This window comes from Schistocerca gregaria, chromosome 5, assembly GCF_023897955.1.
Source record: "Schistocerca gregaria isolate iqSchGreg1 chromosome 5, iqSchGreg1.2, whole genome shotgun sequence".
NCBI lineage: Eukaryota > Metazoa > Arthropoda > Insecta > Orthoptera > Acrididae > Schistocerca > Schistocerca gregaria.
In genome coordinates, this window is record NC_064924.1 from 120,737,526 (window position 1) to 120,750,646 (window position 13,121).

General features: G+C 40.4%; 1 protein-coding gene across 2 annotated transcripts in view; it reads left to right on the forward strand.

The window, feature by feature from the left end:
* The window catches only part of LOC126272144 (cytochrome P450 6k1-like), a 225,778-nt gene that overhangs the window by 86,191 nt on the left and 126,466 nt on the right, over positions 1-13,121 (forward strand). The window contains exon 8 of one of the 2 annotated variants that reach the window (XM_049974758.1): positions 6,593-6,944. The exons of the other annotated variant lie outside the window; for it this stretch is intronic. Coding sequence (XP_049830715.1) covers positions 6,593-6,759 — 167 coding nt within the window. The 3' untranslated portion in view covers positions 6,760-6,944. Of the gene's footprint in view, positions 1-6,592; positions 6,945-13,121 lie in introns of those variants that run through there. 2 annotated transcript variants of the gene reach the window in all.

The following is a 13,121-nucleotide window of genomic DNA, read 5'->3' on the forward strand; positions in this document are numbered from 1 at the left end:
TTAGTATTGTAATTACTGTACTCTGGTTTGATATCTGTTGTCTTGCCTACGGCTCTTATTAAAGGAGTAGAATTTCTTCCATTGCTTTGTTGTAGGTTATTATTACCGTTGTCAGACTGAGCCAAACTATTCCGATTTTTATTACGATTACCGTTTTTATTGTGCTATTGCTAATAGTTTTCACTGTTGTTGTTTGATACTTGAGCATACTGCTGCCATTCTATTTCGCTTTTTCAGGCAACAGGTCAATAGAATCAAGCGTTGACATGAAAAGCTCTACGCCTGAGTCTGGTACACGAAGTAGTTTTTCTTTTATTGAGACTGGTAATTTTGATTTTAAAAGCAATATTATTTCTTGTTTGGGCATTACTTCATCGCAATATTTCGTCTTATTTATATACTTCTCAAAATATTTACGCAATGTACCTGCTTTACTATTGTACATCTCGGTATTATACACCTCACGCCTTAAACGTTCTTGTGTTTTTGCTGACCAATACTTATTTAGAAAATCTTTCTGGAAAAAATGACTCTGAGCACTATGGGACTTGACATCTATGGTCATCAGTCCCCTGAACTTAGAACTACTTAAACCTACCTAATCTAAGGACATCACGCAACACCCAGTCATCACGAGGCAGAGAAAATCCCTGACCCCGCCGGGAATCGAATCCGGGAACCTGAGCGTGGGAAGCGAGAACGCTACCGCACGACCACGAGCTGCAGACAATCTGTCTAGAATTCCTCATGAGTATGGCAATAATCTATTACTTCACTTGCCAATCAACTTGAATATGTGTAGTGACTAATTGTATTTTCTGTTTATCATTTCATGATTTTGGTAGTATACCACGGAAGCTTTTGATAAAAATGACAGGGTGTGGTATTATGTGATCCGGTCTAAAATTTCGGAATTGTCTGTATTTTAGTAAACTCTCTTCCACAAGTATGTTAGAAAGAGAATTAGCCGCACCCCTGTTGACAAGCTGTGTGAGCGGATTGCGGACTGGGCATTGTTGCCTGACAGCTGCTTAAAGTTGTTGCTCTACATGTCACAGTCTGCATCTCTGGCAACATATTGACACGTAAATCAGACTCGTCTGCTGCGCTTTTTAGGCTCATTTTTCAACGTGTCTACTTCTTGTTTAAGTGTCTCTTTCCATTCAGAAACCTGTTCGGTGTTCACCTAACATGTATGCTGCATACAAAGCTTCGTTTGTCACTTTCTTTACTGTTACAGGCAGTTAGTTCCGTAAACATGGTTGAAATTGGTCGCCTTTCATGTTCATCCAGTTTACAAAGTCGAGAGTAAACTGATTGCCTTTCTCTACACTCTTAGCTTCTAGAGAGTTCTCCTCTTCGAGAGCGGGCGCCTATTCCTGTGTAGCTATTTGCTGCACATAATTTTCTAATGTACTTTGTGCTGTATTAACATGCTTGGTTCCATCATTGACAGCTTCGGGCAAGTCCTTGTGTGTTCATTTCGTCAAATTCATCACTAATATTTTTGAAATTAGTTTCAATTTTACTGGATTTTCTATCAAGGTCCTGTCGAATTTGTGTGGCAACATTTTCTTGTGTCTGATGGTGTATGGCGTTCAAATTTTCGTTTACTAATGTGGTTATATTATTTTGAATTTCAGTGGCCGCAGAATGAAGTTTTCTATTTAAAGTGTCAGTCACATTTTGAAGTTTTGCGTCTAAACTAACAGTCATACAAGTTTTGATTTCAGTGGCGGCAATTTGCAGTTTTGCATCCAAATTGACAGTCACATTTTGTAGTAGTGCTTCTGAATTGTCAGTCGCATTTTGTAGTTTTGCATCTAAACTGTCTGTTACATTTTTCTGAACTTCTTTAAAGAGTGCATTTTGTTCATTAACAGCGCGATGTAAACCTTGCATCTGTTCTTTGAAAAATGTAAACAGTTTCGTGCAATTAGTAGGTACAGATTCACTCTGGATGGGTTCTTCAGTCTGTTTGGTCGTAGGTGCATTTTCACCAGCCGATAATGCATTATTTTGAGTTTCGTGACTTGTCACATTTTGCTCGTCACTGACTGTGTCTGACTCTATCCCGGGTGGTGTAACCATTTTAATGTTTCTGCCAACCTCGTCAATGAATTTCAAAAAATAATACACTTCACTGAATTTAATAAACTTGACCGTTAATTATACTCAAGTTACACACGGCAAATGTTATTTAATAGGAATTACTGTTAATGAACAGTGATTTATGATAAAGTAATTTAGCGACGATTCTCAATCGTTCTAGAAAAAGGCCATCTTGCCGATATTTTCTTTTGCAAAATTCATCAAAAAATTTGCAAGCTATAGTGAGTAACATTTTTTGGAATTTGACACTCCCTAACTGACTTTTGCACACCAGGGCAAAGGAAAACAGTAATGTCCTTACCTCCTACCTTACTGCTCTTCAGCAACGTCTCGAGTCCATACTCCACGTCTCGTATTACCCAAGTTGTTGAAATTGTCTCGTATCTCGTTACAGTGGTTTTTCATGTAACAGAACTATAATTTTTTTTTAGATACCAAAATAACAATGATACATATACCGTACATACATTTATACATACATAAATATGTCCAGTACTAATGGAGCCGTTTTTAATGGCGGTTTTAAATTATTATTTATTTCATTTTTATTATTATTATATTTTATATTATTCTGTCTTTTAACATGTTTGAGCTCAAATGCAAGTCTGAATCAAATTAAAATTATCTTAGGCTAAATGATTCGTCATTTAAAGCAAGAAAATTACATACTTATGAAATCATGTAAAAATATTTTTATATTGAAACTGGAATTTAATTATCAGCATATATTTTAGCTAGGCTCCTCTACCGGGATTGACTGCTGGCGAGTATAATTTTTGGACGTGATTTACCCCTAAAAGCTATCGGACTTCCTTTTGTGAAAAGTGAAATTTTGGATGCAGTTTCTATTCAGAAAGCAGACTAAACGCTCGTATTACACTGATTGGTGCTGTTAATACGCGATCATTCGCTAACAGACATCCTCATTCAAACTAAGCCACATTTAACTATCAAATTCATGAAAATGTGTGTGTGTGTGTGTGTGTGTGTGTGTGTGTGTGTGTGTGTGTGTGTGTGTGTATGTGTGGTCTTCAGTCCTGAGACTGGTTTGATGCAGCTCTCCATGCTACTTTATCCTGTGCAAGCTTCTTCATCTCCTAGTACCTACTGCAACCTACATCATTCTGAATCTGTTTAGTGTATTCATCTCTTGGTCTCCCTCTACGATTTTTACCCTCCACGCTGCCCTCCAACACTAAATTGGTGATCCCTTGATGCCTGAGAACATGTCCTACCAACCGATCCCTTCTTCTAGTCATGTTCCGCCACAAACTTCTCTTCTCCCCAATCCTATTCAATACTTCCTCATTAGTTATGTGATCTACCCATATAATCTTCAGCATTCTTCTGTAGCACCACATTTCGAAATAGCTGAAAATAGCTGAGGAAAAATGCTATGATTAGTCGTAATAACAAACATAATGAACTTAAATAGTTATTATTACGCAAAATGAGCACAAATAACAAAATCACTACTTAACATAGACCAAGCAATATATCATACGACAGTACCAGACTATGGGTGACCGGGAAGAGGGAGAACAAAAAAGTTCCGAGTCCTTGTTCGCTTAAATTACATAGATATTAATTACAGAGATATTAGTTTCATTATAATTGTAGTGACTATTGTCAGCGATAAAATCATCTCAGCGCTACTGTCCGAAAACACACAGTCTTGAAATCCGCTAACACTTGGGGAAACATTACATAAATATGAGTTTCTTAAATCAGTAGGCCTGAAACCTCGCAATAACGTCACTCGGTATATCTCACCCAGTGGAATATGATGAACAAATCATACGTCAAGAATACTTCTCGCATAAAACTTATGCTTCAACGACATTCAACAAAAGCGATGAAATGAGGACAGTCATCCAGCACCAAGACGCTTTAACTCTTCCATACAAGAGTTTCATATATTCGGATGGATGATTTAAGAAAAAAGGATGGTAGTCATACAGTGGGATCAAAGCATACACGTAGTGCTTTGGCATTCCTGTTCCAGGAATAGGAAATTTTAAATTCACAGTATCTTGTTACTGTTTGAAATTTTTTATTGAGTTCTTAGTTCTAAAAATAGTAGTACTGGTTGAAAAAGTTTTTACTTCGCATTTCAGTACTGTCTACAGCCACTGCCGAGGTATAGTTTCCCCTATACTAATATTATTACTAGTGAAATTCCACCAAAAATAGAGAACTTTAATTTATAGATTGAACTTGGTGGCTCTTCACATTTTCCACCTCAAGCAGTTGAAATAATTGAATAATACAATGACGCGGATGATGCTAAAGAAATGTTCATCGCAAACAGCTGCACCAAAATGAACTGGGTGGAACTCACACTTAGAACTAGCATGACTTGGACAGCTAGCGGTAGGTGAAACTTAAAAACTAATCTATCTAAACATGCACTCTCACATTCAAACACTCACGTCATGTGCAAAAGAGAGAAATTCGTTCTAGGCGCTCAGTCCGGAACCGCGGGACTGCTACGGTCCCAGGTTCGAATCCTGCCTCGGGCATGGATGTGTGTGATGTCCTTAGGTTAGTTAGGTTTAATTAGTTCTAAGTTCTAGGGGACTGATGACCACAGATGTTAAGTCCCATATTACTCAGAACCATTTGAACCATTTTTTTAGAGAGAAATTCTGTAAACTATTGCCGCTCCGGATTAGCTGAGCGGTCTGAGGCTCTGTAGACATGGACTGTGCTGCTGGTCCCGGCGGAGCTTCGAGTCCTCCCTCGGGCATGGGTGTGTGTTTTTGTCCTTAGGATGGTTTAGGTTAAGTAGTGTGTAAGCTTAGGCACTGATGACCTTAGCAGTTAAGTCCCATAAGATTTCACACATCTTTGAACTTTTTTTGTAAACTTTTTTTCCTTAATTTGCAATTTTTTAACTTTCTTGATGATTTTAGTTCATTTTTTAATCTTTATATATTATAATCTTTATATATTGCACCTTTTAACTTTTTGATAGCTAAAAAAAAATTCTATGCAATGTTGCTTATATATTCGTGCATAGATATTACGCTACTTATTGAGAAAAATTAAAAAATAAACAGAATTTCTTTACACACAGGCATACTTATTAACACAGACACCCACACTCAAACACTCTCTCTCTCTCTCTCTCTCTCTCTCTCTCTCTCTCTCTCTCTCTCTCTCTCTCTCTCTCTCTCTCTCACACACACACACACACACACACACACACACACACAAAGAGAGAGAGAGAGAGAGAGAGAGAGACGCACATGCACACACACAAGCACTCACACATCCAGGCACACTATACATCACACATGCAATAGTTATACTACGATAGAAGAGTCATGCTATTAAGTGCAAGCACTCACTTAGCCAGTCACTCACTCACTCTCTCTCATTCACACCGACGGAGTGTCCCACCCCTTCTCACGCTTCAAGTTAATAGTGTGAGTACGGGAGGGTTTTGAACCCGTCACCATTAATGGCTCTTTTAGCGTCATTAGGTGACAATCCGACTTCAGATTGGAGCACATTGTACATCCCTTTGTACACCACTTTGCTGTTCCAAATGTGAAGGTTGCGGCGGAGCACCGAGAACACCACTGCAAGAAAGCTTAGACTGCGACGACACGTCATGCTGTACGTCGCACACCCTTAGTCCGCTTCTGGGGGACTCCATCTACTGTATGGTATGCATACATTTTGTATCTTAGACCACGAACTCCACAATCAGAAATCATCTGCCTCATCTTTCATTGAGCCGGTAACCTTGTTCCGAGGAAAAATACCGTAAGAATTATTAGCTGCATTACCGATGTGTTGAATTCATTACCATGACACCTAATTACTTCATATGGATCGCAGTTCTTCACCCAGTAGATAAAGCTATCAGCATAAATTAACCTTGGTTCCTGGAAATGAGTTTTAGCAAACTCATAGTGCAAGTGGTACATTTGGAGTTGTACATGTCCAATATACTCATACTCAAATAGATTGGTTTCATGAACTCTCCACAGCAACAAAGCTCTCATTGAAAATAGTGACCTACTTAAAATTTGGTCTGGCGATGCAGTTTCTTACATCCCAATGCTCATCCCATTCGGTCGCTTTCATTTCTTACATTCTATATGGTTTTACCGAAAATCAAATTATTTGTCAATTTATAAAAAACTTTTTCTAAATCGCTAGTGCCCCCCCCCCCCCCCCACTTCTTCGCATTTAATTCAATATACTCCTTCAACCAGGGGGACTGACTGAAGGATATTCTACCCAGATGATTCTACCCAGCTCCATACCTAAGCTGAGACAGTGCTGGAGATTACGATAATGAATTACATACCTCTGCTTGTGTCCAACAGTGATCATCAGTTTAGGAATAGTGGTTCCTCGCAGAACATGTTGCTCTGGACATAACAGCAAATTGCTTGTCATTTCATGCAAACTAATGGGGTATATGAGACCCATCTATATAATTTGATCTGCATATATGTTTCAGGTATGAGGATGGGCCTGTTGCAAACCAAAGTGGGTCTCGTGAACATCCTGTCAAAGTATAGTGTACGAACCACTCAGAAGACAGTAACAAACCTGGATTACCACCCTAGGTCTATAATCCTCTTGTCTAAAAGTGGAATCCATCTTCAGTTCTTAAAGCGTTTCTAGGAAGACAGCGATGAAGAACAATCTTCAGGAGCAGAGTGATCAGAATTGATGCCTGAAGTTGTAATTACTGGTTTTGTTGTTGTCTATGTAACTAAGCATTCTAAGACGTAGATAATCCTTACACAACAGCTTTATACATTGTACTTGTGCACTTATTTTAAATAAGTAAACTCTTTTCTGTGATACAGGTATTAGTACTTATTTCACTTAACCAATGTAGCAACGATTGCTACTATATCAAAAAGGAAACCAACAATGTCTGTCTATTGGCTACTTAATGCAACTGGTGCCCGGTTGAGTGCCCATCCCATAGGTGTCAGTAGCGATGTTGAGATGCTTCTATGGTATAGAAATGGTACATCAGAAGGACAGAGATGTATGCTTTAGTAACAGACAATTTTGAGGTAATTTTATTAAAAAGATATTTAGGCAAATGAAAGAACCTGAATAACGGAACTGTTGTCTATCATGTCTAGTTCGGAAGTTAGTATTTACATACTTTCAAGAAGCAGTAATATTTCTGATGTGCTCCATATCCTCCATGCTAAACTTTTCTTTTACTGGTTTTACAGGCAAACTGTGAATTTATGTCTTATAATTCATTTTTTAAAAATGTGTTACTACTTGTATGACTCGTTTTACTGCAGAGTGGCAAGTGGCACCATTACCAGCAATGCCCCACGACATGAAATACAATAAATAAACAATACTGACAAATTGACGCAGTATACCTCGGAAATGGACGAAGTCCACCATTTGCAAGGGTGACAGTAGAAACAGCATAAAAATTACACTGTGTAGCATACGTGGCACAGATTCTATCTTGGAGTGAATTATCTTTGTGTATGTCAAGCTAGTGCCTCTAGCATTAGCCTACACGTGTGGCATGAAGGGTAGTATCTTACATTAACTTTAAAATAAATCACAGAAATGATTAAACACTCATTCATCAGCTTCTGTCTTGTTATGGTAAGAAATTAGATTTAACAGAAGACTGTTTTCTGGCCATAACATAACGGGATTGTAATATTACTGCTAATTCTTTAAAACCCAGAATGAACAACAAATTAATCTGTTGCAAAGATTTTTATATCGTCTCCAACACCGCAACAGTATGTAAGCCAATGCAATAAAATTTTATTTTGATTTGGTCTAGAGCGTTCTGAGCTTGTAGTTGACATTAATTTCACCGGATTAGAAATTGTGGCAGACGTCCTACGTGAGAATGAAAGTGCATGGGGACAGATGATAACGCTAAGGTCCCAGCTGAAAGTTAGCGAGATGCAGTTAAATGAATAGTCTGCTTGACATAGGGCAAACGGAGAAGCTAGGTGAAATCTGTAAAGAGGTGTAGAAAGTAGAATAGCGATTGCTAAGCTTCCAGTTTGAAGAAATCGCAGTATTAGAAGATTTAAAATAACCCTAGCAAGAAAACAAGTTTGACTTTAAATGAAGAACAGATGAGATATCATGCGCAACTGTTGGCGTGGAGCTACGATCAATAGCTCACGAATAGGATTCACTTATGATCATGTGTGACGAGAATTATTATAAGAGTTTCGTCTTATAAAATTATGTTTATTCTATGGGAAAAGATATATCCGTAAAAATCTCAGGAGAGAATACGAAAGTTGTTAATGCAATCTTTTATTTCTGTAGGTGATAAAGAGATCAGTAGATCCACAGGTCTCAGAGGAATCTTCTTAAAACTCGCAACCCTTTTGGGTAGGCCAGCCATCGGTTCAAGAGGTACCAGGGTGCAAACTCTCTCAGCTGCTTAACATCACCTGACAATATGATACATATTAAGAATCTAACTCATTATATTGCACAGAGTATAAACAAATATATTAAAGCACTACAGTTTTTATTAAGAAATGCGAAAAGAGAAAACAACAGCAAAAGGTAAAGTATGTTATTATTCTTCCATCAGAAGATTAATAAAGATTCAGCAGCCAAAAAACGCAGAAAATTATGGACAGCATCACAAACTCAAAATATACCAGCATACTGTCCGTTCCAATTAAATATCTTACATATTACGAATATGCAACATGTGCATCACCTTCTACGCCATAGAAGGGTGTATAGAAATGAAAGAAAAAAAACTGTCCAGCAACAAAAGTCAAAGTGAAACAAATTTTAGAAACTATTTCAAAAAGTTATCAAGTCACATTCAAGTTTGACCTGAAAGTGGAATCTGATCAGCTCAAATTGCAAAGAATAAATGTCAAAAGAAAAGTGAGTGCTGACTGAACTGATGGACTAGTCATGAACAAATATTAAATAAATACAGCCATTCAACGTCTGTTCTTGTAACTGTACAACATGCTGCTTCCATAGTACGTTTCAGTAACTCTGTTTTTAATCATTAGTTATGTGCAGAGATTTACATGAAGTATGATAAGAACTTACTCAAGGCAACCAACAGATTTTACATCCCATGGAGCTATAATTTCTTAATATCACCTATGTTGTGATGAAGTAATGAACAAATCTAACCTTATCTTCAGAAAGGAAGAATATAGATTATTGGAAAGGCATTTACAATTTAACGCAAAAATGTGCAGTTGCATTATTATTGTTACCTACTGGCTCCGTCTAACGATTCAGCTAACGGAGCAGTAAGAGGGAGCAGAAATGCTCTGGAGCACAAACCGTGCGGAAAAGTCGCCATGATTAGATGGTAGTGCTCCATTCTGGAGATATGGTATATAGGTCTGAGAAAAACAGCCACCAGTGCTGCATAAAAGTATGGTCAGAAGTTGGGCACTCCATGACACAAAGACAATGGCGCGATCAGTAAGGACAAGTAACAGTGGTCATGTTCAGTACTAACGTCATAATGAAGGTGAAGGGTAACTGTGCCGATTTTGTGGGTGGAAGGAAACAAGAGTAGTATGTGTGTGTTTGGGCGCTATACGTGCAGAGCTGAAGGGGTATGCGACAATATCTACATCTACATGGATACTCTGCAAATCACATTTAAGTGCCTGACAGAGGGTTCATCGAACCACCTTCACATTCTCTGTTATTCCAATCTCGTATAGCACGAGGAAAGAATGGACACCTATATCTTTCCGTACGAGCTCTGATATCCCTTATTTTATCGTGGTGACCGTTTCGCCCTATGTAGGTCGGTGTCAACGAATAATACGAAACGTGCTGCCTTTCTTTGAACTTTTTCGATGTACTCCGTCAGTCCTGCCTGGTTAGGGTCCTACACCGCGCAGCAGTATTCTGAAAAATGACGGACAAGCGTAGTGTAGGCAGTGCTCTTAGTAGGTCTGCTACATTTTCCTGCAAATAAAACGCAGTCTTTGGTTAGCCTTCCCCACAACATGTGTTCCAGTTTAAGTTGTTCGTAATTGTAATAACTAGGTATTTATTGAATTTATGGATTTTAGATTAGACTGATTTGTCGTGTAACCAAAGTTTAACGAGTTCCTTTTAGCACTCATGTGGATGACCTCACACTTTTCGTTATTTAGGGTCAACTGCCACTTTTCGCACCATTCAGATATTTTTTTCTGAATCGTTTTGCAGTCTGTTTTGATCTTCTGTTGACTTTATTAGTCGATAAACGACAGCGTCATCTGCAAACAACCGAAGACGGTGCTCAGATTGTCTCCCAAATCGTTTATATAGATAAGGAACAGCAAAGGCCCTATAACACTACCTTGGGGAATACCTGAAATCACTTCTGTTTTACTCGATGACTTTCCGCCAGTTTTTACGAACTATGACCTCTTTGACAGGAAATTGCAAATCCCGTCACATAACTGCGACGATGTTCCATAAGCACGTAATTTTACTACAGGCCGCTTGTGTGGTACAGTGTCAAAAGCCTTCCGGAAATCCAGGAATACGGAATCGATCTGATATCCCTTGTCAGTAGCACTCAGCACTTCATGTGAATAATGAGATAGTTGTGTTTCACAGGACCGATGTTTCCCAAACCCATGTTGACTGTGTGTCAATAGACCATTGCCTTCGAGGTAATTCATAATGTTCTAACACAATATATGTTCTAAAATCCTGCTGCATATCAACGTTAACGATATGGGCTTGTAATTTAGTGGATTACTCCTACTACCTTTCTTGAATATTGGTCTGACCTGTGCAACTTTACAGTCTTTGGATACGGATCTTTCGTAGAGCGAATGGTTGTATATGATTGTTAAGTATGGAGCTAATGCATCAGCATACACCGAAACGAACCTAATTGGTATATAGCCTGGACCAGAAGACTTGCTTTTATTGATTTGAGTTGCTTCACTACTCCGAGGATATTTACTTCTACGTTACTCATGCTGGCAGCTGTTTAGATTTTTGGAGAAGAGAATAAAGGAAAGTCGGAAGATTAGCATTTGGCTGATAGGAATGCTAGATTTATGTGCGGATTTCTTGGATCTGGCAGCGAGAGTCGGCAATAGTCACGTTCAGAGAAGATTTGGGGTGTATGAAGGTTAAGACAAAGAGGTTTGTCTAGGTAGTGGCCGAATCTAGGTGATGAGTGTGAGCACGGTTGGAATATTCTGGTGCAGTTCATACACATTTACAAAGGTACATCTATGAAACGTCTGAAGCTTAGGAACTTAATTTACTGGTAAAATACACTCCTGGAAATTGAAATAAGAACACCGTGAATTCATTGTCCCAGAAAGGGGAAACTTTATTGACACATTCCTGGGGTCAGATACATCACATGATCACACTGACAGAACCACAGGCACATAGACATAGGTAACAGAGCATGCACAGTGTCGGCACTAGTACAGTGTATATCCACCTTTCGCAGCAATGCAGGCTGCTATTCTCCCATGGAGACGATCGTAGAGATGCTGAATGTAGTCCTGTGGAACGGCTTGCCATGCCATTTCCACCTGGCGCCTCAGTTGGACCAGCGTTCGTGCTGGACGTGCAGACCGCGTGAGACGACGCTTCATCCAGTCCCAAACATGCTCAATGGGGGACAGATCCAGAGATCTTGCTGGCCATGGTAGTTGACTTACACCTTCTAGAGCGCGTTGGGTGGCACGGGATACATGCGGACGTGCATTGTCCTGTTGGAACAGCAAGTTCCATTGCCGGTCTAGGAATGGTAGAACGATGGGTTCGATGACGATTTGGATGTACCGTGCCCTATTCAGTGTCCCCTCGACAATCACCAGAGGTGTACGGCCAGTGTAGGAGATCGCTCCCCACACCATGATGCCGGGTGTTGGCCCTGTGTGCCTTGGTCGTATGCAGTCCTGATTGTGGCGCTCACCTGCACGGCACCAAACGCGCATACAACTATCATTGGCACCAAGGCAGAAGCGACTCTCATCGCTGAAGACGACACGTCTCCATTCGTCCCTCCATTCACGCCTGTCGCGACACCACTGGAGGCGGGCTGCACGATGTTGGGGCGTGAGCTGAAGACGGCCTAACGGTGTGCGGGACCGTAGCCCAGCTTCATGGAAACGGTTGCGAATGGTCCTCGCCGATACCCCAGAAGCAACAGTGTCCCTAATTTGCTGGGAAGTGGCGGTGCGGTCCCCTACGGCACTGCGTAGGATCCTACGGTCTTGGCGTGCATCCGTGCCTCGCTGCGGTCCGGTCCCAGGTCGACGGGCACGTGCACCTTCCGCCGACCACTGGCGACAACATCGATGTACTGTGGAGACCTCACGCCCCACGTGTTGAGCAATTCGGCGGTAAGTCCACCCGGCCTCCCGCATGCACACTATACGCCCTCGCTCAAAGTCCGTCAACTGCACATACGGTTCACGTCCACGCTGTCGCGGCATGCTACCAGTGTTAAAGACTGCGATGGAGCTCCGTATTCCACGGCAAACTGGCTGACACTGACGGCGGCGGTGCACAAATGCTGCGCAGCTAGCGCCATTCGACAGCCAACACCGCGGTTCCTGGTGTGTCCGCTGTGCCGTGCGTGTGATCATTGCTTGTACAGCCCTCTCGCAGTGTCCGGAGCAAGTATGGTGGGTCTGACACACCGGTGTCAATGTGTTCTTTTTTCCATTTCCAGGAGTGTATTTACGTAGAGGAGTGCAGGCGGTTTCCGAGTGAAATGTGTTGAGCATCATATAGAAGAACTTCTAGTGAATTTTAAAATATGTAATGTGCGAAAGTACAAGCGCCATTGGCAGAGATACGAATGAGTCAGGTAAGGTACTTGTAGGCGCGAGTCGTAGTGGAACGATGTGATCCCACGTTCTGGCCTGTTAGCAGATGCAGTTAGTTCTTTGTTTTTGTTGAACTTTGAGTTTCCACGGTAACATGCCGTAGCATATTACTGCCAAGTGTATTAGTGTACCACTAACTTGAAGGAGATTGTTGTACGGAGCGACAATTAT